Source organism: Propithecus coquereli, unplaced genomic scaffold (assembly GCF_000956105.1).
Source record: "Propithecus coquereli isolate 6110/MARCELLA unplaced genomic scaffold, Pcoq_1.0 Scaffold96, whole genome shotgun sequence".
In the NCBI taxonomy this organism is placed as follows: Eukaryota; Metazoa; Chordata; class Mammalia; order Primates; family Indriidae; genus Propithecus; species Propithecus coquereli.
The window spans coordinates 562,314-576,347 of record NW_012155951.1 but is presented as its reverse complement, the minus strand read 5'-3'; the positions used below and the strand labels follow the sequence as shown (position 1 = coordinate 576,347).

Below are 14,034 nucleotides of genomic sequence, written 5' to 3'. Positions count from 1 at the left end.
AAAAAAAAAAAAAAAAAAAAAAAGCATCTTGAATTCCACTCTAGGAAGAATGGATAGATACTGTGAGGTGAGCAAACTATTTAAATACAGTGACCCTTAGAGCCCCAGAGTCACTGTCAATCTCGCACTCCACTCCTTTTGAATGAGAGTCATCAGATTAGGAGTTTTAGCAAACTCAGTAGAGAACACAAGTTCTCCAAGAGCAAGTTGTGTCAAACTAATCCCATTTTCTTTGGGGTGAGCTTTTCAAGTTGGGGAATTAGAAGAAAAGAACTCAGAATACCTTGTTTTCCACAAAGTACTTGGTGATGTTTCCATGGCATACTTGCAGTTAAGAGGTTGAGACATGCTCTTGAAGTGGCACTCTGAAGTAGATGCATAGTTGGGTAACAGATGTTCTCCAAAGTGCAGTCTCAGAGCTCATATGAACTGTAGTAAGGAATCTCTGACACCTCTGATGTGAGAACACACAGGTTGAGACAGCCAATTTGCTAATGACCCAGGGCTGAGAAGAATCAATGCCACCGATAACAGATTTGAGGCACAAGGAAATCACATTCACTGTAAACATCTGCCTGGCTTATACTAATAGCTCTCCAATAATTCTAGTAGTCTCTTAAGTGCTAATATCAGACTTGGCTCTGACTCACAATTTGGATATAATGCCATTCCTAGACAAATGGAATCCAAGGAGACAGAGGTCGAAGGCACAGTATCAGGTCCCCTTTGCTGGTCACCCTCCTGCGGTCTTGTCTTTTCTCTGCTCAAGCCTCTCAGCCATTGCTATGTTCCCTGTGACCAAGTCCACATTTGATACCATCTCTAGTAAACGGGTGCTCTCTTGTTCTCAGTTTCTGTGTTAGCATCCACTCTGGTATCCTGACTCCGTAGGGACGGTGTTCAGTCTTGTTCTTTCCTCTCTGTGTCCAAATCGTCAACCCCTATGCCCAAGTTACTGTTTTCTTCCAGTTCCTCTGTGGTTGACATCTATCTTCCTGAGCTTCCTCCAGTTCTCTAATCCACAATCTCCTGTCACCCCAGTTGCCTAAGCTAACTGCTTCCTACTGCCTACTCTGTGGCCCACAGAGAGGACCTGCTCCAACTACCATGACTAAAGCATGAAGGAAAGCTGCCTGGTGAGTACAGAGGCTGTCCCTCAGTGATGACGAGAGACCAGGGCCTGGAGAAGAGATGCCATGAGGATTGGTAGTTACTGTCAAGTATCTGAAGCACCACTGCATTAGGAAACATGAGGCTCTAGATGACAGGGCAGGGACCAAGAAGTGGAAGTTACAAAAGAACATATCATTGTTTAATGCAACAAAGAACTTTCTAACAGATGCAACCCATGAGGGTGACAGCAAGAAGCTTCCCTCCGCGTAGTATGAGAGAATAGATCTAGAAAATCCTTTTACCGTTTTAAGGGAAGGTGTTGATGTTCGTTGGTAAACTTCATGTTATCTTGGCATTTATCACTTAAGCAGTTTATTTTTTCATATAAGTAAGTATACTTTGATGTTGAGATTCTCCAGAGCAAACCATCTCTGTAGTTGCCAGTTGCACAATTTCAAAGAAAATCATAGTAGCAGCTTGTGCTACCCCAATTAGGCATTGCTAATGCCCGTGTTGTAGTAATAGCAAGCTGAGCCAAACCAAAGTTCTCAGAGCAAGGAAAGATCTTCTCTGGGCCAAAGGTCTCTAACCCTGGGGTCCATAAGCATCATAAAGAAGTTGTGGGTAGAAACGCAGAAGATTTTAACTATTAGTAGAGCCTTGCAGTATGGAGTTTTAAAAAGCTCTTGGAATTATTCTGATTTAGGTGGTTTGGGGACCTCATTTGTTGAAACACTACTCTAAACCTTTTCACTTGAAACCTAGACTAATTTTGAAGGATGGGAGTGTAAGTTTTAGTGAAAGTATTTCGCTGACACCTCTATGTGAGAGATATGAGCCCCTTCAGAGGTGAGACAGAGTTACTGTGGGTTCCAGGCCCTGGAACTGGATCCAGGAAGGGTAGAACCCCCCGGCTGGCTGCCATGGTGTCCTGGATCCACTTGATGCAGTTGCAGAATTTGGTGTAGATCCCAGGTTTGTCTTTGTGGGTGGTCTGCAGCAGTGAGCTGCCAACAGCACCCACTGGCTGCAATGATGGTGCCCCACACAGGTGGGATCCAACATACCAAAGCACCTGGCAGGGGAGGGCGTTCTTGTTACAGGTATAGCCCCCAACAAACCTGTCATCGTCCTTGTTACCATTCATGGATAAAGCCCCTGGAGATGAAAAGGAGAAGGAAGAAAACAGTTGAAGGTTTTGTTTTGTCCTAAAGCTTCTGGCTAAGAGGTAGACTTAAAAATTTCCACTATAGCCTTCAGGTGAGAACAATGACAATGTTCCGCTAGCCTACACCTATTTTTTTTTTCTTTTCCCAAATAAAAATCGCTTTTAAACCTGATATTTTAAAATATAATGTTCATTTGTGTAGGAATTTTTAACAGAACTATAGTACAGTATAAATTAAGCAATACAGAGATAAAAATTATATCAAATTCTATTCATTAAAAATATCCTCTGTAAATGTGCAACAGAAGTTCCTACAAGTATTAACATTTAAAATAATGAATTTGTCTACTCTGAAATGCTTTCGAAAGCTAAACAAATTTCACATAAATGGCCTCCATTTCTCAAGCATGACAAATATTGTTAGAGGGGTTAATTATGAACATACATTCAAAGGGAAGCATGGGGTTTACAGAAGTAGACCCCATTTGGTTAAGAACTGCTCATGGCCTTCTCAGTTTTGTAAGGTTTTACTGCAGTGTCACAAAGAGCACTGTTAAGCAGAACTCTACATCGCTTGAAGAATGAAATACTTTCAATACAAGTGATATGTAAATGAGTTTTTCACTGTATACATTCTCTCTCTTTGCTTTTTTATAATCTACTTTCTTATAATTCATAATCTATCCCTCTAATACCAACTCTTTCTTGATCTTCCCTCAGGTCCAACTTCTACCTGAACACATCTGCTTAAGCACCTTGGGTCAGCTTGTCTAAAGCTGAATTCATCATAGTTTCCTCTTCCTAGATTTTCCATGTCAGTGAAATGTAACTTCATCCACATGGTCAGCCGGACTGGAAACATGGAAGTCACCCTCAACATCTCCATCCACCTTACTCACCACCTATATTCAAATACCAAGTCTTAAGGCTTTTACGCATCTTAAAGGTCCTTGACATTTTCCTGAAGAGCCTTGGCTTATCTTTTGAGTCAACCACCTGTGCCCTTGTTCGGGACCACATTTTCTCCCCTGAGTTATTAAAATAGTGCTACAATCACTTCCTGGTTTGGAGCCTTACTCTCTTTCAACCCCGCTCCAGCCACCACACACACACACACACACACACACACACCAGAGTGATCTTTCTAAAATGCACATGGATCATGTCATTTTCCTCCTTAAAATCCTTTACTGTCATCATATTGATATCAGGACATGTTTAAGTTCCAGTGTACAGCACAGAAGTCTGTGCTCTTGGATGCTGGATACTGTTTTCCACCTCTGTGCCCTTCCCACACATCTTACCTGGTTAACTCCCACCCATTCTTCGGGTCTCTGCCAGGGAGAACCCTGAACCCACCTGCATTCCCCAGCTCACATCAGGCCTTCCTGAGCTTCCTTGATGGACTTGACTTTTCTTTTATTATGTTTGCTTCCAATTATGTCATTTGTGTTAATATCTGCTTAATGACTTTTTGTTCCAGGTAGTTTAAAATTCTTGAGGGTGCAGATAATGTTTGCTTACTATTATGCCTCAAATCCAGTATGCACCTGATACAGGGTAATTGCTCAATGAATAATTGCTGAATGAATAAATGAGTTTATATTTTTTCTTTCTTTGCTGGTGAACTCATGTCCATTCACTAACATTCATCTAAAGTATCCTTTCCTGGTAGATTTAGTCTCTGACATTGACCTTTGCCCACCCCTAACTCCATCCCATGGTGCCCCTGATTTGTTGCCTTTTTCTACCTTTTCGAAGCCCTGCGTATGTTGCTATTATAGCTTTAGAGTTTTGTTGCAAGTTTTGATTTCCTTTGTTTCTTCAGCTAGATTTTCAGTTCCTGAAGCAAACATTTTATGTTTAAATCCCCAGTTTACAACACTATCTCTAACCCAGACTAGATGCTTAAGTTCTTCCTTGCCCTATGGACACCTGAGTCTCATCTTAAATATCCTCACCAAAGGTCATCCAGCCTCTATTCAGAAGAGGAGATCGCAATACCTTCTTAATCATCAGGTGGAAAGTTCTTCCTTATTTGGACCAGGAAACTATCTTCTTCGAGCTTCTAACCGTTTGTTCTTAGTCCTGTCTCTCGGGGACATAGGATCAGGAAAGCCATAGCATGAATGGAAGTGGTCACCAGAGGCCAGAGCCAGCAGAAGATTATGGGTTCTAAAATAGTTAAAGGTGAGTCAAGATAAGCCAAAATTCCAGTGCAGCAATGACACTTTTGCCTCTTTCTGTGGCAGTTACAAATCTCGAAAGATAATCTCATGGGTTGTTTCACATTATTGGGAAATAACATGACAGATAGCAGTAGTCAAAGCTAGATGCTGGCTCTTTGTAGACAACTTAGCAGAAATAGTTCTTAGAAAAAAGAAGTTGGTACAGAACTAATTAGGTTGTTCTAGGATCTGGTTTAAACACTTCTCCTTCAAAACACCTACTCCAACTGTTGTAATTCCCAAATAATAATTGTTTTTCTCTACATAGTCTGTGAATGCTGATGAGAACAGTTTGTACCCCATTATTTTATGATCAGGCAAATATCATACAATTTTTAAGTGTTATTTTGTCTCAATATTGGCTCTGCCTCACCATCTAGAATATTCATATACACTAAAAACAAAGATGTATATCCTACTGGTTTTAAAAAAAATTGTTATTGTTTTATTTCCCCGTTTCACACAGTACTCATTGCATTCAGTGTCCTTTTGAAGATTTGCGGTCAATGGGTATTTGGTGACAAGAACAGAGCATGGGACCAGTCCTTCAGGAAGCTTAACTTCAGGACAGGCCCTCAAATCCCGAGAGGACGTGTCTAGTGGTGGTTCTGAAGCCCGGAGTCCTAGCAAGATGAATGGGTGGTGATTAGAATGTTTGTGCACCTGGGGATATTGGACGGCAACCCCCAGCTCCCACTTTCAAGGGAAGAAGGAGTAAGAAGCATGTGATAAGCTATCAAGAACAGCTGCTGTTGCACCTTTAAGGTGCCCTGCAAAGACTGGCAGGTGAGGAGGGGGATTGTGCTAGGGAGGAGGGGAAAGAAAGTGATTAAGGTACAGCCTGTGACTTTAAGACGATCAAATCCAGTAAGGGAGACAAGTACTCACATAATCACATGTTAGTATGGGAGGGAAAATCTAGGGCTTTTAGAACCGAGAAATTACCATTGCTTCCTGGAGAAAAGGATGAAAAAGAACAGAGAAATACCGAGGGCTCAGAGAAACCCAGACAAATCAAGTACATGTTCGTTAGCTGCAACTGTGACCTTGTACGCTGGGAAGATCTGCAGGTAAGGTCCTGAGGTCTCCCCTGCCCATCATTCATATCACGTGCCTCAAGTTATGCAATAAGCACACTGTGACATGAAACGCCTTCATCGTCAGAGGACTACACTGGTACATTTCTTTGTATCTGCGTAGAAGGGAGGCCTGCAGAAGGTGACAGAGATCATGCAAGGTAAGGAGGGTATCCCCAAGGAGTGGAGTGCTAGAATCCAAATGGGGTGAGGAAAGCAGATGCCTGCAGATTATGGAAGCCCCAGCAGATTGAGAAAGTCACGGTGTGGAGCAGGAAATGCCTTGTGTGGGGTGTCAGAACCTGGATTGAGCTGAGAGTTCCGACATGGGTGGTCTCCTGACACAGGGAGTCAGAATTTGAGTAGAGGGAGGAGCCACCATAGACATGTGCCTACATGCAAAGGGACTGATCAAATATGTAAGTCTCTTTAGGATAACAGAATCCAGGTTTCTCAGTATTGGACAAGGGCGTTGCAAATATAGAAAGGGAAAACACTAGAGCACAAGAGTGAACCTTATAACATTGGATTGGAAATGAAATTATTAGAGTGAACTCATTGCTTCTCAATATGCACAGACATGGAATTAAAGACACATGTAAATGTGTGCATGTTTGTGTGTGTATGTACATGTGTATATTCCCTTACTCTGTCCACTGTGACCCTTGAGAGTACTGTCACCCCAAAAGCACAGATCTAATGCCCATGTCTTGTTTCTAAATCTCATTGTCCACTAACAGGAATCAGGTCTCTTTGGAGAAACAGCAGATACCAAGACTGAGTCGGAGAAAGCCTACAATATCTTCTTGTGCCACAAAGCAAGGAAGTGCTCTGAGAATAATGGGGACTCTGACAGGAAGGAGGATGGAAAAAGAGAAACAATTCTTCTATTTCCATATCTCCTCAGACACACATTGGAAAAATATTATACTATAGCCTTTAAAATAAAAATTAGTATCAGAAGCTCACCTCACGTTAGACAAATTTATTTTTATCAGTTTGATTTCAGCTTTATATCCTGAGACCATGCCCTGATTTCTGTAAAGCCACCAAAACAAATACACCAATGCCAACCATACCACAGTAGAAACACAATTTTTTTGATGACTAGGCCTACCCCTTATATGTGGTCTCCTCCTGTTTTCCATTTCATTCATCTATACATTGATTAATCGTCCAACATATGTTAAGTTCCTGTGTCCTGTGAAGTGTTTTGATAGTGGTTGGGGACGCACAGCAGCCTAGTGAACATCTGGGTGGATGTCTACCCTGAGGGGCTCACACAGTTTTAGAGTTGGTCAGAGGGTTGGAGATAATTATTTAAGCCTCTCCCCACGTACAGGTTTCACGCATGAGGAAATTAAAAGACACATAAAAACCAATTACCTTTTAACCTTCCTAAAGCATATGTTCTCCAAACTAGATCCTATATGTAAACATATTAAACATGTCTTATTGTTCCTGCAAGCCTAGAAGCATTGCACGGATGAGAACATTATTCACAAATGCTTGTTGAACAAATTAAAATAGCCCATATGCTCCATGAGAGTCACTTCTCTATCCTAGCCCTTGAACAGTGCCTGCCATAGAGTTGAGTGTTCAACAAATACTTATTGAATAATTTTCAAAAAAAGATATCCTAAGTGAGCATATATATTGAAGTGGTGGTCATTGCGGGTGTTTCGCCAGTAGGCAATAGTTATAGCTGTTAAGGCTTTTATTTGGGGCTTCAAATGCCTCCCTGCCCTGTGTAGTCCCTGCCTTAAACCTTCCTGCCTCGTCCCTTTCTGTTAATATATCGCTGCACTCCCAATGCTGTATCAGGGTCAGATGACTGAGATGCAGTTAATGTGCCTCTTTGACCTCTAGGAGGAGCTGTGACTTTACTAAACTTCATGAGGCCGGTGGGGGAGAAGAGAGCCAGGAGGAGGGAGAGATCAAGGGAGGAGTGAAATGCTCTGGCATCAGGACTGGCTCCTTGTCTGGCTGAGAGATGGTGTGTGGACAACTCGAAGACCCTAAAGCCCATTCCACGTGGACCTTCTCCAACCTGTGGAGCACTGTCTCTGCAGTCCTTTTGGGCCGCGTCCTTAGAGTCTTTTATTACTCAGTGCAGTTTATTGGTGTATGTCACTGGGTATTCAGGTCCAGCACCCCAAGTGGCTGAGATGCTCACTGGGGGTAAATGGTGCACAGTATTCCTTTCGAGTCCCCCGCAGCCCCCACTGAGGGGTCTCCTCCCTAGTTAGTGTTAAATCAATGTGTCTTAAATTGATGCACAACTGCTTCAGGGAAGGGCTCCCGTGGGCTGGGCAAGGCGGCCCCTCTGAGTTCATCAGGATGAGGGAGGGGGAGCCAGAGTGGATTTGTCCTGGGTCCAAGAGAGGCAGCGGGAGGACATCTGCCCCAAAGGAAAGAGTGTGCCTGTGAGGGGAGGAGGGTGCCACAAGCAGAGACCCGGTTGTGCATTGCGGGGGCGGCAGCTGCTAACACAAAAGCAGCTTTCTGAGGAACCTACCCAGGCACGCTGGGCCCCAACAAGCTAGTCCAAAGCCCCCTCTTGAGGTGCCAGTGCAGAGCGTGAAAGGGAAAGAGGAAGTGTGAATGGTAGACACTACCAGGAGCAGAGACTTCCTGAGCAAACTGTCTCCCAGAGCCAGGGAAACAAACCCGGAAGACCAGGAACCTGAGCAGGGAGACACCAGGTCCCATCCTGTGTGATGCTGCCATGGGCTCCAGGCTCATCTTCTGTGTGGTCCTTTGTCTCCTGGGAGAAGGTGAGTCCTGGGCACAGGTGGGACATCTCCATCCTTGAACTTTTAGATTTATTTCCATGGAATTGCCTCGTAAGACTCCCTCCTGGGCTTAGTCTAAATTAGATTCCTTCCTCCCACAGGCCCTGTGGACACTGGAATTACCCAGATACCAAAACAGTGGTGGCGAATAAAAGGGCCCTGAAATGTGTACAACGTCCGGGGCACAATTCCATGCATTGGTACAGACAGAATGCTGAGAAGTCGCTGAAGCTCATGTTCTTCCACAACTATAAGGAGCTCGTTGAAAATGGGACTGTTTCGAATCGCTTCACACCTGACTATCCGGATAGTTCTCACTTGTACCTTCACGTGGACGCCCTGGAGCCACGTGACACAGCCATGTATCTCTGTGCCAGCAGCAAAGGCACAGCCATGCAGAGCCACTTTCTCCCTGTGCGCAAACCCCCTTGGTCTAGCCAGGAAGCTGTGGGGACAACCTGTCCACCAGAGCCCTGAGACTTGGTGCAGCGGGACGGTGACAGAAATCTCAGACCGCAATACCTCCTGTCAAGTCGCGCTAAGCCAAAGCCAAATTCCATGCCCAGACACCAGCAGCCTGTGACCTGGCTTTGTCTTGAACAAAACTGTGCCTCTAATTGCATATAGTACAGGTGCTCTCGAGTTTAAGCTGTTCCAAGTATCTTCCAATTGGCTTGTGCCTCTGGAAATCTTTTGTGACTCACTTAACACTCAAGCCACGTCACTCCTCCTTCAAATACAGACCTTTTTCTAACTTCTTTTTCCACCCAAGTTAGACCCTGGATGTCGGCCCTCATTCCAGCTTCAAATATGCTCAGACTTTTTAAAAAACACTTCGTTTCCTTCCCAAGTGGCTCCGTCAGTGCCTGTGCCTGAGGACAAGAGTCCCCGTGAGGTTTGGATTGCTGTTCTGTAGTTCACGCTCCCTGCGGCATTCTCGAGGTCTCAGTTTCTCGTTGGCTTCTCTCTTCCACTCCGGCTTTGACACTCTCATGCTTGATTCTTTTTCCTTCTGTTTGTTCAGTCCTAACGCTACATCTTCGCGTGATCCCTTATGAGCTATCGAGTCTGATGCCCCTGGACTGTTGTTCGTAACAAGTAATGAAAGAAGATGACCTCCTGGTATTCCTGGCCAGGACTTACTACTTGGGGTTATCTTTGCCGTGCCCTGTATTTTGCCTCCTTGCTCCTAGTAACAGGCCCTCCATCCTGCACACACCCTCAGCGCTGAGCAGGGCGCTGAGCCCTGGGTTGTCAGGTGTCTGCACGGGCACAAAGGCTGCCTCCTCTCTCCTGCAGAGGGTGCTCCAGGGGCAGTGGGTGTTGCCAGAGACAGCAGTTATTCTGCCAGACCTCGCCTATGCGACACAGGAGCACAGAACACGCCTCCTCTGTTTCTGATAACCCAAGGTTTGAGCCAGGAGAGGCTTCGTTTCTGTGACCCTGCCATGAAAACCTGGCTTCTATGCTGGATGATGTTTAGTCTCCTGGATGCAGGTGGATCTACAGGGCTCTAGGAAATTCTCATCTCAGGCTTAACCAAGACAGTTTGAAACCATTCTCTTAATCTTCTTTCTTTTCCCACAGGACACACAGAACCCGGGGTCATCCAGACCCCCACCTATCAGGTCATAGAGAAGGGGCAGGAAGTGATCTTGAGATGTGACCCCATTTCTGGTCACTTATACTTCTATTGGTACCAACAGATTTGGGGACAGAAAGTGGAGTTTCTGGTTTCTTTCTATAATGACAATATCTCAGAGAAGTCTAAAATATTCAAGGATCGATTCTCACTTGAAAGGCCAAGGGGATCATATTTGGCTCTGAAGATACAGTCCACAGAGCCGGAAGACTCAGCCACATACCTCTGTGCCAGCAGCCCAACCACAGCCTTGCAAAGACACCTCCAGCCTGTGCACAAACCCTCATAGACCCGTCTCTCTCCCAGCTACTGGCACCCTTTCCCACCCAAGAGAAGGAATCCTGGTCAGGCTTGTTGTTGCAATTGTCTCCAAATAGACACATATCTGAAATTAAATTCAAGGTAGTATATCATGGGCAGAAATGGCCAGAGGCCATGGGATATGTAGAATTTTTATAGATACCACAGGGTGTGACTATGGTCCCCAAAGATGGAAGAATAGTTGCCCAGGAATTGACAAAGTGACCATTTATTTATTCCCATTCTGCTATTTTTGTTGGATTTTTTTGTTTGTTTTAATTGTTTTGGAAAAAAAATTTAACTCATAGGATGGAGATATGATTACTGAGTGGGGGCTCAGGTGTTTACATGAGAGTGTAGAGGATCCTGATGGAAATCTTCATAATGACAAGGGGCTCAGTCCATGGGCATAAATAACAGAGGGTCTTGCCCAGCATGTGGTCTAAACCAGGACTGTGTGATGATCCTGTCAACCTGGTGTGATGCATTTGGGATAATGATGTTAGCCCACATGAGAATGAGCTTGTGGGTCAGGGCACCATGTCACTGGGATGTCCAGGGCTTGGGTCTTATGTGAACAGATGTAAAGTGACCAGGAGTCTGGCTCGCCTGGCCTCCTGCCAGCAGCCAGATGCTAGGACAGGAATGAGGATTCCTTCAGCACTGCTGCTGCCCCTACCACTGCCACAGCAGAGCACCCTTGTCACCACAGGTATGGCAGGGGCTTGGGAAGTTATCCTCTTCCATAACTGCTCCAAGGGAAACACCAGAGACGTCTGAGCTGGGATCAGAGGAGGATGAATTAGAACTGAGTTGTAGTTATTCAAAACCCTTCCCTCAGATATAGCTCACAATCCAACAGCACAAAGGAGCCCACAGAGCTTAAGAATTGAAGGGGTATCTTGCCCACAGCTGCAATTGTATGGTTTGGGGACATAGGGCATTTATTTTGAGCCAAAACTGAAGAGGGACAATTTTTCCCTGAGCCACAGCCTCCATCCATCCCAGGCACGGCAGCATGACTGGAATACTGTCAGAGTAAGGCGGTGGGAGTGTGCCTGGGGCAGGTAGTGTGCTCCCTGCAGGGCTGCGGTGCTGTGGGTGAGATTCAGGAGGCTACATAGTAAGTTTTCCCAGATGAAGCATCTACATCACCCTGGCTTCCTCCTCCACAACGAAGACTTCCCCCTCCTAAGGGACAGAGCAGAGAGGGACCCTGTTGTATTTCCAGCTGGCCTCTGTTTGGGTCTATTCTTTTTGTCTTTTCTCTCTTGGTTTTTAGTCATGGGATCTTGTTTCCTCACACAACCCGCGATTCATTTAAATGCTGGATACCGTACATGAAAAATTATGCAGATAATTTAAGAATCTGAATGATTTCATCCTCCTTGGAGAAGATTCGTTTCTGCTTCTGCTAGGAAACTGTAGCAGGGGCAGGTCACCTTAAGTTAGTTGATGATTGAGCTCGACTGGAGCTGGGCTTCAGCCTTTGTGATGGCCTTTCACTTTTGCTCGTAGGTTGTAGCCATTTAAGTAACAAACTAAATGTCCAGAGTATTTTTAACTGCTTTATAGAAGTATAATTTACGTAACATAATATTTGCCCATTTTTAAGAGTGCAATTCAATGAATTTAATAAACTTTATGGAGTCACACAGCTACCACTATGATCCGGTTCTAAACATCTCCATCCCTCCCTCCCCCTGAAAGTTCCTTTGGGCTCATTTTCAGCCAATCTCTGTTCCTACTTCCACCCCAAGGCCTGGGGTCTTTGCCAGGGTCCTCATCTACTTAGCAGTCACTGAACATAAATGTTCTCCAGATCAGAAAGGTGACAGATTCTCTGCAAAGTCACTCACCTCTCAGTCTTGTCTTTCTTCTCAGCTACTTAGGTGATGATATTCAATCAGCAAATGACATTAAGGGAAAGGTGTTTTTGTAGATTGATCTTTTCTCTTTGAGATGTCTATCTCTTAAATCCTAACGGCCTCAGTAGTTCCAAATGACTTAAAACTTGTATCTCTTATGTTTTGATGGGCTTTCCTAGATGGTTGTGGTGGGAATGTTGTTCTGTAACAATCCAGTCTGCTAACTCTGAAAGCCAGTTTTTATATTTTTTAAAGGTAGGGTGCATTTGAGTATGTTTGCATTTTTGGTAGAAGCAGTCGGAAGAGAGGGAGTAGTGAAGCCTTTCCACCCTCCCACCCATGTTCCTATTTGTAAGACCTCTACCACCCTATTTACTGCCTTTGGGGCCCTGCAGGACTGAGTCTTGGCATGTGACCCTTTAGTCACAAGGGGGAGCTGTGACTCTACTGAGACTCAGGGGACCCTGAGGAAGGGCTGAGAAATTCTCTGGATGGGAGAGGGTTAAGAGAAAGATTGGGTTTATTTGCAACATGGGAACATGTGGTCTGCAGAGGCTGTGAGTCAGTGCTGAAATGTGAGGGGTTAATACAGACGACTCGCCTTGCATTGATGTGCAGGTGTGTTTGTCTCAGCAAAGTGCCTGGACTGCCAGGCTTGTTGCATGTGAGTCTGCAGGAGATTAGAAAGGAGAAGACTTTGAGTTGGCCAGGATGAGAGTCCAAATGCAGATGCAGGGAGAGGACCCCTTCCAGAAAGGAATGAGAGAGGCTCTGGAGGCTGGGCCTGTGCTTCAGCTCAGCCCAGTCCAGTGAAGCCCTGCCATGCAGTGAGCTCCTGGGCCCAGGCAGAGAGCCTGACTGGCCAGGGTTCCTTAGGGATGTTGCAGAGATAGCAACGACCAAGGGAAATCCATCATCAGGCCAGAGGAGACCCAGAGCCTAATCTCCCTCACCCCAGAATCTCAGGGAATTAAGCTGGAAAGGATTCTTTTTTGTTTTTTTTTGGTTTTTTTCTTTTCCTTTTTTTTGTTGTTTTTTTTTTTTTTTGGGGCGGGCTTTTCCCACCATTGCCGGGAACCCCTTCTTTTGGTTTTGGGCAACTTTTTTTTTCAAACCGGCACCACCGGTTTCCTTTTTGGCTTTTTTTTCCACTTTTCTTTTTTTTTTCCAAGGCCCCCCGGTGGTTGGATTTTTCCGGTTTTCAAACGGCCCATTGTTCCCCAACCCCCCGGGGTTTGAAAGGGGGTTGGCTTTGCCAACGTTGCGGGTTCCCTTCTTGAACCTTGCTTTTCACTTTCTTTTCCCTAGAGGCTCCTATTTAACCCTTAATAAAAAAGAATTTGAAATTTTCCTCACTTCTTGGATATCCAAAAATACAACAAAATTACATTTTATGTAGGCTCTAGTTAAGGAGCAGGAGGAAGCTTCAGAATATCTCTGTACCCTCTCTTATCTAGTCTACCATGCTGCCTGGAGAGACAGTCTACCCATATGGTTCAACAGGTAAACTGTTAGCTCTTCTGTGAAGATTAATTTTGTAGCTCACTTTAGAATGGGACAAAGAAATCTACTAAAGATAGCCAACTTATTTGTCTATACTGGAATCAAAATTTCTTAACTTTCTGTGGTATGAGCACCTTTCAAATCTGCTGAAAATTATACACATCAGAAAATGCAGGAACACACACTTCAAAGCTTAATATGAAATATGTAAAATGACTAGATTTAACTTAAGGCTTAGGGAATTCAGGATCCCCCTGAACTACCCCCTCTCTACTCCTTCCCTCACCAAACACGTTCACCTTTCAATAACAAACATAAGGTGATATACAATCATTTTTCAT

The 14,034-nt window shown here is 44.6% G+C and overlaps 1 gene segment (V, D, J or C); it reads left to right on the top strand.

The window, feature by feature from the left end:
* The first annotated feature begins 9,828 nt into the window (after positions 1 to 9,828).
* On the top strand, positions 9,829 to 10,311 carry LOC105827061. The segment is given in 2 exon segments: positions 9,829 to 9,877; positions 9,968 to 10,311. Coding segments are annotated over 2 exon segments (393 nt in total).
* Positions 10,312 to 14,034: the final 3,723 nt, after the last annotated feature.